Source organism: Vulpes vulpes, chromosome 12 (assembly GCF_048418805.1).
Source record: "Vulpes vulpes isolate BD-2025 chromosome 12, VulVul3, whole genome shotgun sequence".
NCBI lineage: Eukaryota > Metazoa > Chordata > Mammalia > Carnivora > Canidae > Vulpes > Vulpes vulpes.
In genome coordinates, this window is record NC_132791.1 from 176,667,346 (window position 1) to 176,688,637 (window position 21,292).

Sequence of the window (21,292 nt, forward strand, 5' to 3'; positions counted from 1 at the left end):
CCGTGGAGACCGAGCTATGGCAACCAGGAGAAGCCAAACTTGGTCCTCCCTCGCGAACCGCGTAGGGCCCCCCGGCGAGCGGCCGGAATCCGCGAGGCGGTCATGGCGCTCTACGAGCTCTTCTCCCACCCGGTGGAGCGCGGCTACCGCGCGGGGCTCTGCTCCAAGGCCGCGCTGTTCCTGCTGCTGGCCGCCGCGCTCACCTACATCCCGCCCCTGCTGGTGGCCTTCCGGAGCCACGGTGAGCTGCTCGCGGCCGCTGCGCGCACAGCTCCCCGCGGCCGGCTGCGCCCGCGCCCGCCCTCCTGACCTGCTGTCCGCCGCCCTCTCCCCCGCAGGGTTTTGGCTGAAGCGGAGCAGTTACGAGGAGCAGCCGACCGTGCGCTTCCAGCACCAGGTGCTGTTCGTGGCCTTACTGGGACCCGAGCGAGGCGGGTTCCTCGCCTGGAGCACCTTCCCCGCCTTCAACCGGCTGCAGGGGGATCACCTGCGCGTCCCGCTGGTTTCGGTGCGTGGTTCCCGCCCGGGGCCTAGAGGGCTCCCGGGACTGGGCGGGGGGGACGGGGGAGCGGGGAGAGGGCGACCAGCCCCGGCCGTGGGAAGCCCAGCTTGGGTGTGGGGGTCCCTGAACCCACGGAGGTTGTGTACAGAGACGCGTGGGCTTGGGCATAGATTTAATTCCCCGGGAAGTGACTCTTGTTTCACTCCTCTCCAAGCCGTCCACAGCCCCCAAGAATGTTAGCCCCTGCTGTCACCATGTGTCCTACAGGAGCCTGGGGATGGCCTGTCTCTGGCCCTCCTCATTTCCGTGGGCCTGGCCTGCTGAGTGCGTGGTCGCGAAACTTTCTTCAGGAGTCACGAGGGCCGAGTGCTGTTCTTATTAATTACCCCAATTTTTCGGTGCAGTTGTGCATCAGAGCACCGACTGGTTGGACATGCATTTTTATGCAGACCTAACACGTGGAAACCGAGGCGCTGATTGGTTCAGCGATCTACCCAGAATGTGCTTGGATCCCAGTCCCGCCTCTCTGAGCTTGTAGAATTAGATGCTGCTCATCTTGCAGTTGTCCGCGATGAAAAGGAGGCGTTTTACTGTCTTTAATTTAGAATTTGGTTCAGGATGAGTGAGTACTTCCTTTGCAATCGTTACCTTTCTGCTCATTTCTGAAAACATTTTCCTCTAGAAGTATGAAAATTCTACTTTTTCTTCTTCCAAAGCTGAATCTCTTTGCATATCTCAGAAATGATTGATCTACAAGGCAACTTGTGTAGCTGAAAAAAAATTCAGACTTTTTTTAGCAATTAAGTGAAAAAAAAATTTTTTTTAAGATTTTATTTATTCATGAGAGACACAGAGAGAGAGGCAGAGACACAGGCAGAGGAAGAAGCAGGCTGCCTGCAGGGAGCCCAGTGCCCACTCGATCCCAGGACCCCGGGATCATGACCTGAGCCAAAGGCAGACACGCAGTCAACGAGCCACCCAGGTGCTCCGAAAAAAAATTTTTTTACATCTGATTGGTCATATGAATAACTACAAACAAAATACAGTTCAGATTACTTTTTTCCTGATTTTTCTGATTATAAAAATGCATATAAAATATATAATACCTAAGTGTAAAATATTAAAGACTTACAGGTATATATAATGACATAAAATTAAAGTTTGAGTTTGATATATGTACACTTATTAATCTTATTCTTTTAAAGATCTGCATAAAATTTTCATTATAGGGAAAAATTAATGGATTTAACTAGTTCCCTGTTGGTGGGTTCATGATGGGCTTTTACTATTTTCTTTCTTTTTTTTTGTTAAGATTTTATTTATTTATTCATGAAAGACACACAGAGAGAGAGGTAGAGACATACAGGAAGAGGGAGAAGCAGGCTCCATGCAGACAGACTGATGTGGGTACTCCATCCCAAAACTCCAGGATCATGCCCTCAGACAAAGGCACACGCTCAACCTCTGAGCCACCCAGGCATCCCAGGATTTTACTTTTTTCACTATTAAAGAGCATACTGCAGTGAACAAGATTCTACTTTATTTTACTTAGAGACACAGGCAGAGGGAGAAGCAGGCTTCATGCAGAGAACCCGACGTGAGACTCAACCCCGGGTCTCCAGGATCACACCCTGGGCTGAAGGTGGTGCTAAACCACTGAGCCACCCGGGCTGCTCTGGATCAGATCTTTTCAAATGATTTTAAAAAGTAAAACTGGAGTAGGAGACAAATTTCCCTCAATAACTCCTCTCTAATCATGACCTGTTGCCCATTTTCATTCTTGAGATGATAATGCCTGTGGGGAAGTGTGACTATGGAAAGGGGCTGTGTCAAGGTATGCTTTTCACGGTATACTCACAGTATTTCTGGTGTTCTGCATGCATGGGTTTCCTTTCCAAAAGTGGAAGCAAAGGTTTTCTTTATTCCAAACAAAAGAGGTACTTTATTATTATTATTTTAAATTTTTAAAATTTATTTAATTTATTATTTTTTAGAGAGAGAGAGTGCGAGCAGAGCGGGGTGGTGCAGAGGGAGGGAGGTGGAAGAAAGATAATCTTAAGCAGGCTCCACACTGGGAGGAGGCAGTGCTCGCTTCCACAACCCTGAGATCATGACCTGAGCTGAAATCAAGAGTCTGATGCTCAACCAACTGAGCCATCCAAGCGCCCCTTCTTAGTTTTCCTTAGGTTAGCATTACCTGTCTTTTAAGTTTTTGTTAGAAGTTTTTGGGTTTTTTTTTTTTTCCATTACATTTGAGTATTCCTCTCTATCATACTCTCAGGTTACTTGAGTCTAAGTGTGCCCTCTCTCTCTCTCAAATAAATAAATAAAATGAAAACTTAAAGTAATCGTGAAAGCAAGGAGAGAGCATTAGGGTTCATTCATTTGTTCATCCACTACAACTGTTTGGTTCTCCAGTTGGACTGCTAGTTAGTTAGGCTCTGATCTCCATAACCAGGAACTACTCCCTTGAGACCACTGCCCATGTTCTAGTGTCTGTGTGTCAATTTTTGATCCACGAAACCAACCAACCATACCTGTATTTATATGGTGCCCAAAATTATTAATCATTTTTAATAGGGCAGATTTTACACTATAAAACACAAAACCAAAGCTCCTTTTTCTTAGTCTTTTTCCTCTGTTCTAGGCCAGTATCTATAAGTAATCCATGAACTATTTCGTCTGTGTTCTTTTTCAGTATATGATTTGCTTTCTTCCTAGTGAGCTCTTGGTTTGAGAATATTTTGAAATCTTGAGATACAAACAAATGAGCTAGAAGTTATAGTGGAAGTACAACAGCAACCCCAAAGGATAAACTCATTAGGAATAAGTTTAACAAGAAATGTATGCTTTTTTAATTTTTTTATTTCTTTATTTATTATTATTATTATTATTATTATTATTATTATTATTATTATGACAGAGAGAGAGAGAGGCAGAGGGAGAAGCAGGCTCCATGCAGGGTGCTGGACTTGCGACTCCATCTCCAGGATCACACCCTGGTGGTGCTAAACCACTGGGGGGCAGCCCCCGTGGCGCAGCGGTTTAGCGCCACCTGCAGCCCAGGGCGTGGTCCTGGAGACCCTGGATGGAGTCCCATGTCGGGCTCTCTGCATGGAGCCTGCTTCTCCCTCTGCCTGTGTCTCTGCCTCTCTCTCTCTCTCTCTCTCTCTCTCTCTGCATTTCTATGAATAAATAAATAAAATCTTTAAAAAAAAAAAAAAGTAAACCACTGGGCCACCGGGGCTGCCCTGCTTTAAAAAAAAAAAAAAAAGATTTTATTTATTTATTCATGAGAGACACAGAGAGAGAGAGAGAGGCAGAGACATAGGCAGAGAGAGAAGCAGGCTTGATGCAGGGAGTCCGATGTAGGACTCGATCCCAGGACTCCAGGATTAAGCTCTGAGCTGAAGGCAGGCCCTCAACTGCTGAGCCACCCAGGCATCCTGAAATGTGTGCTTTAAAAAAAAAAAAAAAAATGTTTCTAAAGGAGGGTCCCTGGGTGGCTCAGTCAATTAAGCATCCAGCTCTTAATCTCAGCTCAGGTCTTGATCTCAGAGCCATGAGTTCAAGCCCAGCATTGGGTTCCAGGCTGGGCATAAAGCCTACTTAAATAAATAAACAAACAAACATTTTTAGAAAATAAATGTGCAGGATCTTTATGAGTAAAATTTAAAAAGACTGATGAATGGCACAAAGAAGATAAATGGTAATCTCTGTCATATTTTGACAGCATGAATATATCCTCCTTTGCTTAATCTATAATTTTAATGCATCCTCAATGAAAACATGACAATTTGGGGGTACAGACAGCCATATCGACAAAGAAGGAAAAATTCTAGGAGAAAGAGAAGGGTAATACAAGCAGAATAGCTCTCCCAGATATTAAACTGTACCTTAAAGCCATAATAAGTAAAGCAGTGTGGTTTGGGGAACTTGTATAAAAAATATAGAAAAGGACTCAAATATGATGAAGGTGGCATTTTAAAATCAGTAGTGAAAGATGACTTGTACGATAAAATGGGAAGTTAAGATGGAGCCAATGCTTAGACTATACATTAGAATTAATGTCCAGATAGGTCTTGACCTATTCAATTTAAAATATGGAATAGGGATGCCTGGGTGGCTCAATAGGTTAAGCAACTGATTTTGACTTAGGTCATGATCTTAGGGTACTGGGATTGAGTCTTGGATAGGGCTTCCTGCTCACTGGGGAGTCTCCCTCCTGCCTCCCCCCAACCCCGACTTGTGCACTCTCTCTCTCTCTCTCTCAAATAAAATCTTTTAAAAAAATTATTGGCATGGTAAAACCATAAGCACAATCAAAACACAAATGACAACTAGGAAAAAAGCTTTATCATTTGTATCACTTGTGAAAAGCTCATTTTCCTAACATAAAGTGCCTATAGGTCTATAAATAAAAGGCCAACTACCAATAGAAAAATGGGCAAAGAATGTAAACAGTTCAAAGAAAAAAAAACCACATATGACTCTTAAACATATGAAGTCACACTCATTATTAGAGAAATGCAAAGAATGTATCGGTGCCATTTTTAAAATATATCAAATAGGCAAAGCTTGAAGTCTGACAGCACCATGGTCAAGACATAGGAAAACTGGTGACCATTTGTGTATATCACTGGTGGTACTGTAGATTGATGTACCTCTTTGAAAGAATATTTGTCCATATTTATCAGAATTACAAATGCATGTGCTTGCTTCCACTTATAGTAAGGTATCCAAAGATTTGTGCACACACGTGAAATGACATGCATAAAAAGTTGCATTTGCAGCATTGTTATAACATAAGTAACTAATATAGTAATAGAAGATTCATCAGAGAAATTGTGGTACTTCTACCCAGTGGAATGAATGTTGCATAGCCTTTTTTTTTTTTTTATGAGGTAGATCTCTATATATTGATGTGGAATTACTTCCAAAAGAAACTGATAAGTATAAAAAACAAAAATTGTATATAGTATGTTTCCATTCGTATAAAAATAATAGAAAAAATAAAATATGTGTATGGATATGTATACATATATGTACATGCATGCTCTTACTCTTTCTGACAACACTTATTGCTCTGTGGAAGGAACTAAGTGGCTGAGGTTAGGGTGGGGGAGAAACATTTTTACTATATATCCTTTTGTACTTTTTAAATTTTGTACCATGAGAATGTAGTACATTCTCAACCGCTCAACCGCTCAACCGCTGAGCCACCCGGGCTGCCCAATGACAATAATTTTTTAAAGATTCATTTATTTGAGAGAGAGAGAGAGAAAAAAAAAGCACATGAACAGGGGGAAAGGCAACAGGAAAGGGAGAGAATCTCAAGCAGACTCCATGCTGAGCATGGAGCTCTATGCCAGGCTTGATCTCACCTGAGATCAATAACTGAGCTGAAACCAAGAGTTGGATGCTCAGTCAACTGATCCCGCCAGGAGCCCCATAATGGCAATAATTTTTAAAGGAAAAATTTACAAGTAAGGCAAAAACAAACAAAAAAACAATGAAAATTTAAAAGCAGGTAAGGGGACACCTGGGTGGCTCAGGGGTTGAGCGCCTGCCTTCAGCCCAGGGTGTGATCCTGGAGTCCCAGAATCAAGTCCCACATCAGGCTTCCTGCATGGAGCCTGCTTCTCCCTCCGCCTGTGTCTCTGCCCCCACCCGTGTGTGTGTGTGTGTGTGTGTGTGTGTGTGTGTGTGTGTGATGAATAAATTAATAAATAATTTTAAAAAGAGGTAAGTATATAAAATGACATAACTGCTTTGGAAAATAGTTTGCAGTTCCTCAAAAAGTGAAACATGGAATTAAGGTATTTTCTAACACTTTCACTCCTAGGTATATGTGTACCCAAGAGAATTGAAGACCTGACAAAAACTCGTGCGCAAATGTTCATAACAGCTTTATACCTAATAGCAGAAAAGTAGAAACAACCCAAATGTCCATCAATGAATGGTTAAACAAAATGGGTTATAGCCATATAATGGAATGTTATTCAGCCACCAAAAGAAATGGAATCATATGCTATGGCATGGATGAACCTTTAAAACATGCTAAGTGAAGCCACAAGGTAGCACAGTTTATGATTCCATTTATGTGAAATGTTCAGAAGAGTCAAATCTGTAGAGACAGGGGTTCCAGGGGGTTGGTGAATTGGGGGTGGTGAGAAATGGGTAGTGACTGCTAATGAGCATAGGGTTTCTTTTTTGGATGATGAAAATGTTTTGAAATTTGAATTAGATAGGTGTGATAGTTGTACAATTTCATGAAATCCTAAAATCTAACAAACTATATTTTCTGTAATTTTATGGTATGTGGATTATGTTTCAATTTTGTTTTAAACAGGTAGGTGATCCCCTGGTGATAAACTTACAAGCCATAGTAATAAAAATTATTGTTAATTTACTGTTTCAGAAAAAAAAATTAAAAAAAAAATTACTGTTTCAGGCATATGCTAGGCATTTTATCATTAGATAATACATTTAAAGTCCTTTACAGAGAACTTGGCCTGTGATAATCACTAAGTGTTAGCCCTTAATTTTTTTTTACATATATTATGTCTTTAATCTGCATAGTAACCATGTGATGTAGAGGTTATACCCCTCAGAGAAGTGACATCATTTGCCTAGTTCTTTTTTTTTTTTTAAGATTTTATTTATTTATTCATGAGAGACAGAGAGACAGAGAGAGAGAGAGGCAGAGACACAGGCAGAGGGAGAAGCAGGCTCCATGCAGGGAGCCCAATGTGGGACTCAATCCTGGGTCTCCAGGATCACACCCTGGGCAGAAGGCAGCGCTAAACCACTGAGCCACCCAGGCTGCCCATTTGCCTAGTTCTTTTTTTTTTTTTTTTAAGATTTATTTAGTTATTTATTCATGATAGACTTAGAGAGAGTAAGAGAGAGAAAGGCAGAGACTCAGGCAGAGGGAGAAGCAGGCTCCATGCTGGGAGCCCGACGTGGGACTTGATCTTGGGACTCCAGGGCTGCACCATAGGCCAAGGGCAGGCGCCAAACCGCTGAGCCACCCAGGGATCCCCCATTTGCCTAGTTCTTAATTGAACAGTCAAGACTATAACACAAGGGTTTGTCATTCTATATCATATACTCTTAACTCTTATTGCAACAAATGCCCCCCCCCCCCCCCGCCAAATCCCAACAGGCTAGACTAACTACAGCCTGTCTAAGAAACTCCACAGGAGACCAGGGAAGCAGTGCTTTTAGGTCAAGGTTTGACCAAATACTTGGGAGTGGCTTTGTGGTTGCTAATTTGGGAAAATGCCTCAGAAGCCAAAAATAGCCTTCCTTCTGCTTTAATCAGCTCACCTTGGACAGCATCTCTAAAGTCCCTGTGCTTTTAATGCTTTATAAATCCGAGTTTCATATTGTTGCTGTTGTTAAGGACAGAAGAAAAAAAGCACAAGGTGACCAGCCCCTTCAACAAGCCTGATTTAGCTCTTTAAGGCATGTGTGGACCTAGAAACTATGGGGGCTGAAGGCTATAGGAGGATGCAAGAAGAGTGGAGAGCGTCGTGTCTAAGATACAATTTTCACATTATTTTAACCATGAAAACCAAATGTTGAGCAAAACCAAATGACTCAGTCAGAGGAGGGGCAGAGGGAGAGAGAAAAAGGATACCTCAAGCAGACTCCATGCAGAGCATGGAGCCCATCATGGGGCTCCATCTCAGGATCCCAAGATCATGACCTGAGCTGAAATCAAGAGTTGGGTGCTTAATCAACTGAGCCATCCAGGCACTCCAAAAGCCTTCTTAAGAGCCCAGACCAATGGATTTAGTTCCGTTTATGGATTTTTTAAAAAATGTTGTATCTCCAATATGCTTGATGGCCTCAAGGACAAAATTACGTAGACAAGTATGAATATCGGGCAGCCCAGGTGGCTCAGCAGTTTAGCACCACCTTCAGCCCAGGGCATGATCCTAGAGTCTCAGGCTCGAGTCCCACGTCAGGCTCCCTGCATGGAACCTGTTTCTCCCTCTGCCTGTGTCTCTGCTTCTCTCTCTTTCTGTGTCTCTCATGAATAAATAAATAAAGTCTTAAAAGTATGGATATCATTGGGTCATAAAGTGATGCAAAAGAATCACAATGGAAAGAAGTTTTAGGAATCCCTAGATCAATTTATTTTGCTTATATTTTTATGTGCAATAAATATGATCTAATATAAATATACCTAGAATCTAAAAGCTTTTAATAAGTATAAAGGAAATGCTCTCAGTAATTAGAAAGCATTGTGTCATAATTTAAAGAAGTATTTTGCTTTTCTGTTGGCATATAAAGTAATGATGCATTTTATAATTGATAGTATCTTAGATTCATTGAAATACAGGTAGCAAGGATTTGATGAGTCTAGGAGCCATGAAGTATTGGTCCTTACTCTGTTGGAGACTCAAAGACTGATGCCAAAGAGTATTTTCAACATTAAAAGAAAAAAATGAAACACCAATGATGACAAGTATATAGTAAAATAGACACTGGTATAAAATAAGAAATTAGGGGTGCCTGGGTGGCTCAGTGGTTGAGCATCTGCCTTTGGCTCAGGTCGTGATTCCATAGTCCTAAGATCAAGTCCTGCATCTGGCTCCCCACAGGGAGCCTGCTTCTCCCTCTACCTATGTCTCTGCCTCTCTCTCTGCATCTCTCATCAATCAATAAATAAAATCTTTATAAATAAATAAATAGGGCAGCCCAGGTGGCTCAGCGGTTTAGCGCCTACCTTCAGCCGAGGGTGTGATCCTGGAGTCCCGGAATCGAATCCCACGTCGGGTTCCCTGCATGGAGCCTGCTTCTCCCCTGCCTGTGTCTCTGCCTCTCTCTCTCTGTGTATCTCTCATAAATAAATAAATTAAATATTTTAAATTAATTAATTAACCTTGAGGCACCTGGCTGGCTCAGTCAGTATAGTTTGCGACTCTTAATCTAGGGGTTGTGAGTACGAGCCCCATGTGGCATGTTGAGATTACTTAAAAGAAAAATCTTATAAAAAATGAAGACATTAACTTTTAATAAAAGAATGTGACTCGAAAGCATAAAAGTTATGAAAACAAACAAGATCCTAACAAAATTCCAACAAACCATCAAATACTTTGCAAGTCAGAGCACTCTGGAAACAATGGCAGTGATTAAGTTTACAGTAACTCTTACAGTCACATGGTATGCAGGTTAGTGAATCTTGTTCCAGCTCCAAACCCACTCTCCTATATGCTCCTTTGTTACCTCACGCTGAGTTGCTGAAAACCACATTCCCCTTCACCCACTGGCTCTTGAGGTCCTACCTGTAGGAGGTATGATGAGCCTGCTTCTGGAAGTTGGAAAAAACTGCAACCAGAGTGAAGAACCATTCATAGGGGTGGAGGGGAGGGAGAGGGTGGTGTGGGATGAGGAACTGATGCAAACAGGAAGGAGAAAGTCTCCTTCAGCCTTACTCCCTCTAGTGGGTTCTTTGTCTAGGTTTCTGTGGTCTGGCTCAGCTCCATGAGGTAACACTGGTCCCTTCCCTTCCTTCTCCAGCTCTAGGCACAGACCTCCATCCTGCCATCACCCTCTGCATGTTACCACATAATTCCCTTCCTGCCTTTCTGGTCCTCTAATACCCTAGTTACTAATTATCCCCTATATTAAACTCCCTCCATTAAAGTTATTGTTTATTTTTTTAAAAAAAGATTTTATTTATTCATGAGACAAAGAAAGGCAGAGACACAGGCAGAGGAAGAAGCAGGCTCCGTGCAGGGAGCCTGATGTGGGTCTCGATCCCGGGACTCCAGAATCATGCCCTGGGCTGAAGGCAGGCACTCAACTGCTGAGCCACCCAGGGATCCCCTAAAGTTATTGCTTATTTTAGTTTCTGTCTTCCACCTTGCACCCAGATGGATCCAGGCTGACTGATGAGAATTGACCAAACCTGCCAATGCCTACATTGATCTCATCTAGTATATTAGTATTGGTTTCACATATATCCTAAAGGATTACCTGCTTTAACTCCCAGAAATCTTTGAAGTCGGGTTCTTGTGGGTTATTATAGAAGGAACACATAATAGAGCCTGAAATCTCAGTCCTAGCCCCAGTTTTGGCACTGGGCCCCAAACCATCTCTTAGCCTCAGCATAACTATATAAAGATCTCTAAATAGGGACACCTGGGTGGCTCAGTGGTTGAGCCTCTGCCTTTGGCCCAGAGTGTGATCCCGGAGTCCTGAGTTGGGGTCCCGCATCAAGCTACCTGTGTGGAGCCTGCTTCTTCTTCTGCCTGTGTCTCTGCCTCTCACTCTCTCTGTGTCTCTCATGAATGGATAAATAGAATCTTTAATAAATAAATAAATAAATAAATAATAAATATCTCTAAATATTGCTAATTATTACTAGAACTGGGATATGCAGAGGAATCAGATGGGACAATCAGTGGATATAAAAATTGCTCCAGTTGTATATCTGCCTTATAAAAATAAGGGGCCAATATAACTTACGAATTCTCTTAGCCAAACACCCCAATTGGGTTTTAGATACTAACCTTGAATTGTGTTAAAGAATGATTAGTTCTCCGAATGCCTGTCTTTGTAACTTGTACATGTGTTAAGCTTGATTTGAACTACATGGAACAAAGGAGTGGATTTCATCAGTGGTCCGAGTGCTGGCATAGAAACATAGCCCACCCTGCCAGCCCTGTGGGGTGAGAGCTGGACCTGGCAATGGGCACTTGTGGGAAATGCAGTGTTTGCATCATCCTTCACCACATGACTACCTTGGCCTCTGCTTCCACCTCCTCCTCACTCACTCGGCTGCACTGGCCTTGTCGTTCCCATAAGCACTGACCCACTTTGCCCACTTTGCGTAGAGCACAGAGCAGGTGCGCTCTGTCCGCAGGGATCACCCTTCCCCTAGATGTATCTGTGCCTCTTCATCTCACTTCATTCCAGCCTCCCACAGTCAGATCCTCCTGAATATTTTCTGTACGAATGGCTGTGAAATTATACCGCGTCATTCTTTAATTGAAGCCTGCTTCCTTTCTCTTTGTGGTACTTATCACATTTATTTGTTTATTGATCTGTTTTCCGCCTCCCTGGCTGGGAATGTAAGCCCCATTAGGGTAAGGAATTTGTCTATTTTGTTTGCCATTGTATTTCCAGCACCTGACAGTGCCTGGCATGTAGTAAGCCCTTAAACAAATACTTGACAGAGTAATGAGTAAATTTAACAAGCATACCCTACTTATGGTGCTGTGCCAGATATCTATCCTGTGTGAACGTGGAGTGAAAATATGTGCACAAATAATATACTTACTGACTTGCTCTCAAACTTTTGATGCTGGCTTTTTGCAAAAAGATTTGTCCTACCAACATCTTCTCCTTGAGGGTTTGTTGTTGTTTTTAAGTCTAGACATTTTAGTCCTGGAAAGAGGACCAGATTTGAAGTCAAAGACATGGTTTCAAATCTTTACCATTACTAGCCATGCCCAATAAATCCTTCAATCTCCCTGTACCTCAATTTTCTCATCCATACAATGGGGATAATACTTGCTCTGCTTACCTCAGGCTTATTGTAAATGTCAAATGAAAAAAATGCATTTCTCTCACGCTGTGTTGGGGTCTGGATTCTTCTGACAACCCCCGCCACCCCCCCCACCCCGGCCACTATCCTGTCTTGCAAGGTAAGACATTTGATCTTTGTCTTCCTGTCCAACCCTAAAGATCCAGAAGCCATGGATCCACTACAGAGAGTGAACCTGACTTTGTCTTGCAAGTCTTCCCAACTGAAGAAAATTCACAGGAAGACAAGGCAGCCTCTTTTCCATCCTACTCATAGTTGCTCATACATAATTGCCTCCGTAACTTGATCATCAGCCCTGGTAACAAATCTCCCTCCCCTACACCTGTGAAGCTGATGGAACAGGACAGAGAAAACAGAATCCAACAGAAGAGAAAGGGTAGGTTTCTCTAAAACAAGGCCTAGGATAAGGACATTATTGTCTGGAAGGAAAGACATGATTAAAAGGTCCTGAAAACTGAGATAGCTCCATCTCAAACAACCTTAGGAGCCCGAAAAAGAACAAAGAATGGCTTCCTTGCATAATAATAACAACAGTGGAAAGCAACTGTGAATCCATTCACAGAGTATGCCAATGGGAATGTTGATTTGCCATAGTAGAACACTTCTGGGACCCTGCAGAGGAGTAGGATCAGTTGTAGCAACAGGATCCAGAGCTGTCCCGAGGAATCATGTCCCCAGTGATCATACTTCAGTGACATGACTCCTATTAGTCATTTTAGGATCAATATGAGGTCCAACTATGGGTAGTAAAACTGGATTCTGGTGATTTTTGTGAGCTGTCATTTGTAGTTTTTGTGCTTAGATCTCTATTTTCCCTACCTTCGTGTACATAGTTTATAAACCATCTGTGTGGTTTTCATGACTTGCTGATTTTATTTAGGTTTCTCTTTAATTGTATTGATTGGTACTAAAAGATGCACGAGGCTTTCAAGCCCTGATGTCAGTGAGAATGAGTTCCAGTATCAATAGTCTGAGGGCAAAGACACTTGTGGTGGAAAAAATTAAAATAGAGTTTGGTGGTTTTCTCCTGAGTCTGCTTGGGAGATGAATGTATAATGATTAGGATACATTTCTTTTTTATTAAAAAAAAAATGACTTCTAGAGCAATAGATTTATTTAAATATTCTCTACAAACTCAAACATGTTTCTGTCTTTTTTTTAAGATTTTATTTTTTTTATTTATTTTTCTTTTTTTTAAGATTTTATTTATTCATGAGAGACACAGAGAGAGAGAGGCAGAGACACAGGCAGAGGGAGAAGCAGGCTCCATGCAGGGAGCCTGACATAGGACTCGATCCTGGGACTCCAGGATCAGGCCCTGGGCCGAAGGCAGCGCTAAACCGCTGAGCCACGGGGGCTGCCCTCAGACATGTTTCTAAATTAAAAAGAAAACACCAGCAACAAAACGCAAAAGATTGAAGGAAACAACTAAAATAAACAAACAAGCACACATATATATATGCCATCAGGTGTTTTTCTTGCTGCCTCCGAGCTCCTCCTGTTCAGTATGACCCTTGAATATTTGAGAAGCATGATTATGAAGTTCAGGTTCCAGCATATATCCAGCATATATCCAGCAGTATCTTTCCCCGATATTGATCCACTTATACCCATGTATTATTTCTTTTTTTTCTTTCGGTGAGGGAGATAAATACTCTGTGTAGCAGAACAGTGGGTTACTGTGTACAGCGGGTACTGTGGATTTTAGCCAGGTCTCTGAAGGACCAGGGTCACTGGCTCTCTTTGGGTTTCCTAGACTAGAGAAGAAGACAGGAACCAGGATGGGAAAATGGACATGCTGCATTTTAAACTGGAGCTTCCTCTGCAGTCCACGGAGCATGTTCTTGGTGTACAGCTCATCCTGACTTTCTCCTATCAATTGCACGTGAGTCTATTCCTTAGGGAAGCCCGTCCCTGCCTTTTTGTCTTTTTTTAAAGATTTTATTTATTTATTTGAAAGGGGGGGGGGAGCAGAGGGAGAGGGAGAAGCAGACTCCTCATAGAACAGGGAGCCCGAAACAGGGCTCGATCCTAGGACCCTGGAATCATGACCTAAGCCAAAGACAGATGCTTAACTCATGGAGCCACCCAGGTGCCCCGTGTCTGTTAATAGAACTGAGCCCTCTTTCTGATTTCTAGGAAAATCCATGCTGCAGAAGACTCTTTTCTGAGATGTAGTTTGGAATTTAATTGAGGCAAATCATGGATTTCTCATTGGAGTCGTATCAATGTGTGTGAGCCTTCGACAGCTCAGAGGGTTCTGGGCAGAGGGCTTCCTGTATGGCTAGGCAGGTGTTTGAGGGGCTGGCAGGCTGCCGCCACAGACAGGGATGCCAAGAGCCCACAGGCTTCAGATCTACCTGAACTTGTCTCTCCTAATGATTTCAGAGGATGTCCACGTTCGTGATGCAGAGCATGGCGTTTCTCCAATCGTCCTTCGCTGTGCCAGGGTCCCAGTTATATGTGAATGGAGAGCTGAGGCTGCAGCAGAAGCAGCCTCTGAGCAGTGGAGGCCTTGATGTCCGATACAATGTAAGGAGGCTTCATATTGTCCATCTCTTTTTGTTTCTCTATGTTACTGTTTTATCAAGTTCTTTGAAGAGGGAGACATGAATGTTAGAAATAGCATTTCTCTGTGGGTGGTACAGAAAAGGATTTCTGAGGAATTCTTGCCATGAATTCTTTCAAAATCTAGAGATAGATACACCTATATTTACATCTAAAAAGAGGGACGCCTGGGTGGCTCAGTGGTTGAGTGGCTGCCTTTGGCTCAGGTCCTGATGCCAGGGTCCTTGGATTGAGTCCCACATCAGGCTCCCTGTGAGGAACCTGCTTCTTCCTCTGCCTGTGTCTCTCATGAATAAATAAATAAAATTAAAATGTATTTAAAAGAGAGAGAGAGAACAAAAATCTGTCCGTAAGAACTAAAATATTCATTGTTTGTGGGTGTGTATGTGCACACACGTGCCATATTCCAAGTGGTCTTTTTAATTGGGGAAGTCATACTAACCACTGTTAGGGAGCGTATAATGTATGCCAGCCCTGAGTAAGGAGGTCACAAATTATCATCTCATTCAGCCATCACAGCTGCCCCACGAGATGCCTGCTCCTGTTGTTTCCCAGCTGTCCAGCCACTTGTCCTGTCATGGTCCCCCTTGCTCCTTTCTAGCCAAACCGGCCCTTTTGCTGTTGCTCAAACCCACAGAGCAGCTCCTGCCCTTCCCCCCCAGCTTTCCCCATTGACCTTTCCCTCTGCCACGTAACTGCATAGCTTGCTCTAGGTAACTGCATAGCTTGCTCCATTCAGGTCCCTGTTCAAATGTCCCTGAGCACCACCCTTCCCTGACACTTCTATCTATTCCAGATACATGGATTTATAGTCCCTCTACCTGTAGTCAATATAAATTTAAATAAAAAGGAGGGGAGGCTATAACATATAAACTTGTTATTTGAAGGTTTATATATTAGATTATATCAATTGGAACGTGATATTAGAAGGCAGGAGATTGTTTCCTTCTTCCAAAGATCGTTTGCTAGTTCCATCTCTGCATTTAAAAGACGTAAATTACAGAGCATCCAATATGCTTTATCCTAGTTCCTAGTTCCATCTCTGCATTTAAAAGATGTAAATTACAGAGCATCCAATATGCTTATTATTTGCACTTGATCACGTTTACATCTCTACATTTAAAAGTGGTAAATTACAGAGCATCCAAGGAAAAGAAAAGAAAAAAGAAAAAAAAAGACAAAGGAGTTGAAAATATGGTCTCTTAAAAAAAAAACAAAGGAATTATTGCTCCTCTTGGAATAGAAAAGGGTATTTTATAAGAAACTGTAAGACTTGTTAAAGGTGGATATTGACCCCTTTTTCTATCTCTGTAAAATGGAAGACTGAGGAGTGCCTGGGTGGCACAGTCGGTTGAGCATCCAACTCTTGGTTTTGGCTCAGGTCATGATCTCAGGGTCATGATACCAAGTCCTGTGTTGGACTCTGTGCTCAGCTCAGTGTCTGCTTGAGTTTCTCTCTCCTCACCCTTTGCCTCTCCCACTTGTGCTCTCTCTCTCTCACACTCTAAAGTAAATAAATCTTTAAAAAAAAAAAAAAAAACCAGAAGACTGAATGTAGATAATTTAAATTGTTGCAAGGTGGGCAGGGGGTAAAGGGTTGGTGGTCACCATCTCTCCATTTGTAAAAAAAGGATTACCTATGTAGGAGTAGGTCACCAGGTACAAGAGGGTGGTCCCTGAGATCAGCCTGGGTGGGTGGAAGGGTGGAAAGAGGAGTGGAGAAGTGGCTAGGGGCTTATCCCACATCCTCCTGCTGTTTCCCAGGTATCTGTAATCAACGGGACCAGTCCTTTTGCCTATGACTACGACCTCACCCACATTGTTGCTGCTTACCAGGAAAGGAATGGTGAGTCATAGGTACAGTTCATTCAGCCGCTGCTCAAGGACCTTCCAGATTAGTGAGAACATTGGAGCCCTTGTCATGATGAAAGTGTCAATACTGGTGAATACTCAGTGATGGGAGGGGAACAAGCTACCCAGATTTATCCTTTGCCTCCTGATCTAAAGACCCACAACCCTACCCCCACCACACTACTCTTAAGAGTCTAGCAGGTAAGTGCTGATTTATGTGCCGTATTTATTTATTAAGTGCCACATTTATCTCACCACTGGCTTGATGTGTTTCCTTTTTTATATAATTGAGTTGCTCCCCACCATACCTACAAAAGAAGCCAAAGACAAATTGTTATCCCTAGTTTTCAGATAGAATGAAGGAATGTGAGTGATTTACCCCATGTAAGCAGTGGAGGTAGAGCAGAAGGCCTAGGCTGGAAGGCAGAGTGTGTCCATCCCTTACAGAGGAAAGGCTCTCAGGCCAGCCCAGGTGTTTGACTCAGCATGTTTGGCTGGTTGGTGGTCTGAGGTTTTTCTCTGAAGGCATCTGAAGCATTACTTGGCAACAAGATATCATGAATACTTGATTCATGATATCATGAATAAGTATGTGTACACACATACTTATCAAGTTTGGAGACTGCAGTTCCAGTATTTCTTCCTGATTTTTTCGTAATGCATTGATGGCATTATTCCAAGACTAAAGGAATTTTATTTTTTTTTTATTTTTATTTTTTTTGACTAAAGGAATTTTAAAACAAAACCACTCATCTACAACTTTTCTTTGTTTATTTCTTCCAGTCTTTGTCCATAGCAGATTTTTTTATACAGCTCTTATCGTAATTTAGAAACATTTTAGGATCCAATTTTTTTTGAACTTCATAATATAAATATTTCCCCATGCTGCTACAAAGTTTTAATTGGTATTATTTTTAGTGGTAGTATAGGATTCCTTTACTTAGCCATTCAGCAATTGTAGAAGAATATATAGACGGTTCCAAGTTTGTTTGTTTGTTTTAAGATTTATCTATTTGAGAGAGAGAGAGAGTGTGGGTGGAGGGGCAGAGGGAGAGGAACAGAAATCCTCAAGCGGACTCCCGGCTGAGCACAGAGTCCATGCAGGGTTTGATCCCACGACCCTAAGATCATGACCTGAGCCGAAACCAAGAGTTGATGCTTGATGCTTAATTGACTGAGCCACCCAGGCACCCTCACCATTCTGTTTTTAACAAAAAAAATTTTAAGTAGGTTCTACACCCAGCATGGAGCCCAGTACACAGGGCCTGAACTCATGACACTGAGATCAAGACCTGAGCTGAGATTAAGGGTCAGATGTTCAACTGACTGAGCCACCCAGGGGCCTTTTAATATAAATATTTTGACAAGTATTTTAACAAATTTGTGAGCAACTTTGCATATTCAGTTCTCTTTCCTTTTGAATCATTTCTTTGGAATAAGTTCTAACGTGTGGAATTTGCCTGAGAGGTCAAAAAGTACTTTTATAGCCCTGATTATTTTATTGAGAGAGCATTCATGGATTAACTTCTGCTTATATTACAGTAACCACCATCCTGATGGACCCCCACCCCATCTGGCTGGTGGGAAGAGCTGCTGAAGCTCCATTTGTCATTAATGCTGTCATCCGATACCCAGTAGAAGTAATTTCATATCCTTTCAGTTAAAGAGCCACAGTAGCTCAGTTTCCAAAAAGGAGGGTTCCTCCGTCATCCCCAAAAGCAACAGATGTGGGAAGCCTTTGATTGGAAACTGCTATGGTATTGTGGCCCCGCTCAAATGACTCCATCTGCCGTTCATACAGGGGGAATAATACTCATTTCCTCCTCTTCATATTTCTCTCTGGGCAATTCTTCAGGTCAAAATCATCCATATTTATATCTTAATCCTCTTTTATCATCCCTTTTATCTTAAGGGTATTTGAAACATTTTTGCCATTTCCCGTCTAAACTAAACCTTTGGTTTAACTTCCACTTAGAAAATATCACCTGGGACTCCTTAACTCTCTGTACATATCTACCAGGATTCTGGGAAATGATCAAGTTTGCCTGGATCCAGTATGTCAGTATCCTGCTTATCTTCCTCTGGGTGTTTGAAAGAATCAAAAGATTTGTGTTTCAAAATCAGGTGGTGACCACAATCCCTGTCGCAGTAATGCCCCAGGGAGAAACATATAAGGAGCACTTATCATAAGAAGACCACTTGTGAGAACTAAGCAGGACCCTGGCTACCTCCTTATTGTCTGAGAACTGCCATCTTAAGAAATTTTTGCAGAGAGCCCATGGACACGTGCCAGTGTGTATGCTTTTCCTATCAGAGACAAAGCACAATCCTTTCTCATTTTTCTCTATACAAATTCCATATTTTCTAAGCACCTCACCCAGGACTAGTTTGTAGAAACATCTAAGGGTTCCTGAAAGCTATAATTTGCTTTTTTTTTTTTTTCCTTGCCTTAGGCTTCAATTTCAGGAGACAACTACAGTCATTTTAGAACTCTTGGAAAGAATCCCATCTCTAGTCGAGCAAAGACTTTTCCTCTCTTGAACTGAGAAACATGCTATGCATTTCTTCCCACTATTGTAAACCCCTTTTTACTCTTTTCAGGTCTCTCTTGTGAGAGATGTGCAAATCAGTAAGTAGCACTTTCCACTACTGAGCATCAGAATTTCCCACTCAAAACTTTGGTTTCCAGCACCGAGAGGCCATGAAGGGGAGATTGGAAGCGCCCGAGAGCACATACACGAACACGTGTATGGGTGGGTGACTCCAGGACACTAGGACCATCCACCTGCCCTCCGGCTAACAGACAGTCGTCTATCATTATTAGCTCAGCTGAGGGGCCCTTTATCCCTGCCCTGCCATGACTGGCTTGTTGCCCTGCCTTTCGCCCTTTCTGTGCCCCTGGAACAGCAGGCTTCAGCCAGAGTGCTGTTTCGTTCACAATCCCCTCGGCAACAGTGGGGGAAGTAAGGATTGCAACCGCAGTTTCTTTCTCTGGCCCTCATCCAACAGCCTGGACAGTTGCCACTCCTCCTCCTTGACAGCCCTCCCCTTTCTTGAAAAGGACGTGGGTGACAGAGGAGCTGTTGTTGGTATTGGCTCCCACTGCCAACAACCACAGAGTTTATTTGGAGGGCTAGCGGGAAACCCAGCACTTGTATTTCCCTTGATGAAGGAACAGGGTGCCCATCAGAATGAGCAGCTTTGGGGCGGACACACAAGGTGCAGCAAGGGGATAAAGAGGATGCTCACCCAGGCAACTTAATCTGGCCTGGCCATTAGCAGAATGTCAAGTAGTCCAGCAGGTTCACCCTCTTGCCTAAGTGAGCGTCTGTAGGATGGGACGACTGAATGCGGCTCTGTTGCGCATGAAGACTAGTTCTCCATTCTTGCCTTGAGGAAACAAACCGTCCTCAAAGGATAAATGGATGTACTTTATGATCCTGAGATATCATTGACACCGAGACATGCCTGCTCTGATCCATGCTAACATACTCCTCGGTGAATGATGCAGTTTACCTTGGAGATTCAGTTGTCATTTCCAAAGCACCTTTTCTTTCAGGCTGACCAAAATAAAAGTTTTGGAAACAGCTGTTTTGAAGTATTCAAGCACAAAAAAATAGCTTAACACTGGCCCCTCTGCCTTTTCTTGTAATATCTAGGGCTGTTTATATACCTAAGCATTTTTTTTTTCTTAAGATAGAAATGAAAAAAAGGGTTTCTGGATTGAATCACAAAAAGGTAATGAGATATGGAAAAGAGCTAAAGACATGATGAACACTGCTTTGCATTTTGTTAAATTATTTTAATGCAAAATTTGTATAAAGAACCATGATATTTTTTCTACCTTTCTAATTAAAATACTCAAAACGGAAGGTTTCTTGTGGCTTTTTCAAGAAGAGTTTGGAAAGGGGGTGGGGAGGGCAGAGGTTGCGCACACTTCTCCGCGTTACTCACCGGCAGCCATGTGTTGCCAGGTCTCTGCCCAAAGACCTTGGAACTTTTGTTAGCTCTTTGGCAACGTCCCCTGGTCTGGCCCCAAGTACATGTGAGTTTTTGGTGGAATCCACATAGCATGTGGAAAACACAGGCTGGAAAATTACAGCTGTGTCTGGTGAATATCGAATTATTTACAGATCAGATGTTGGTGGCTTCTGAACCCGAATGAAACAATGTACCTGCGAGAGGGAGAAAGGTGAGAAATCCACAGGATTTTACCAACAGAGCTGTAACTCAGAGCTAAGTCAGGGTTTGAAACAATTACTGAATACTTGTTGATTGGGATGGGGGGAGATCTCTGATTTTGCACAATGATTATCCAGTTTCTGTGTGACTCAAGTGAGGCTCCGGAGCCCCTGCTTCGGTCCCATCATCTAAAAATTTGGTCTTCTTTTTTTCTTTCTCCTCCTATTCATGCTTCTTCTTCTTCTTCTTCTTTTTTTTTAATGTTTCATTTATTCTTTTAAGAGAGTATGAGGGGAGGGAAAGGAAGGAGAGGGCTAGAGGGAAAGGGAGAAGCAGATGCCCCCTAGAGCAGGGAGCCCTGCAGGGATCACCACTTGAGTGGAAGCAGAATCACCCAGGTGCCCCCTGAGCATGTTCATGCTTTTTTAAAGATGTCTTGTTTCTTTCTGACCAGATAAATTCTAAATGCCTATTGGCAGCAAATGTAGTTACAGAAACCTGAAGAAAATAAGTTGTCCTTAGACGTCCCATTGGTATGCTGATACATGTCTTTCTATTGTACTGTTTCTAATTTTCTCACTGTAATAACAACACTTCTATGAACTTTGTGTATAAATCCTTGT

At 42.6% G+C, this 21,292-nt stretch overlaps 2 protein-coding genes across 4 annotated transcripts in view; both read left to right on the top strand.

Annotated features, from left to right (window-relative positions):
- The first annotated feature begins 31 nt into the window (after positions 1 to 31).
- Positions 32 to 20,359, top strand: TMEM231 (transmembrane protein 231). Its single transcript, XM_025993072.2, has 7 exons — positions 32 to 241; positions 339 to 508; positions 13,825 to 13,953; positions 14,457 to 14,600; positions 16,401 to 16,482; positions 18,030 to 18,135; positions 18,497 to 20,359. The coding sequence occupies exons 1-7, from the start codon at positions 103 to 105 to the stop codon at positions 18,675 to 18,677; spliced, it is 951 nt and encodes a 316-aa protein (XP_025848857.1). The 5' UTR covers positions 32 to 102; the 3' UTR covers positions 18,678 to 20,359.
- CHST6 (carbohydrate sulfotransferase 6) overlaps positions 62 to 21,292 on the top strand; it is a 42,256-nt gene continuing 21,025 nt past the window's right edge. The window contains exons 1-5 of one of the 3 annotated variants that reach the window (XM_072731501.1): positions 62 to 241; positions 339 to 508; positions 13,825 to 13,953; positions 14,457 to 14,600; positions 16,401 to 16,482. The gene's annotated coding sequence lies outside the window, so the exon portion shown is untranslated. Of the gene's footprint in view, positions 242 to 338; positions 509 to 13,824; positions 13,954 to 14,456; positions 14,601 to 16,400; positions 16,483 to 20,451; positions 20,680 to 21,292 lie in introns of those variants that run through there. The other 2 variants (XM_025993068.2, XM_025993071.2) reach the window with 2 other exon arrangements.

Bases quoted from the DNA above. Each gene is read 5' to 3' on its own strand.
- TMEM231 (XM_025993072.2), top strand. From the start codon at position 103: ATGGCGCTCTACGAGCTCTTCTCCCACCCGGTGGAGCGCGGCTACCGC. The intron at 509-13,824 runs GTGCGTGGTTCC...TGGGTTTCCTAG, and splicing joins TGCGCGTCCCGCTGGTTTCG to ACTAGAGAAGAAGACAGGAA. The intron at 13,954-14,456 runs GTGAGTCTATTC...TAATGATTTCAG, and splicing joins CTTTCTCCTATCAATTGCAC to AGGATGTCCACGTTCGTGAT.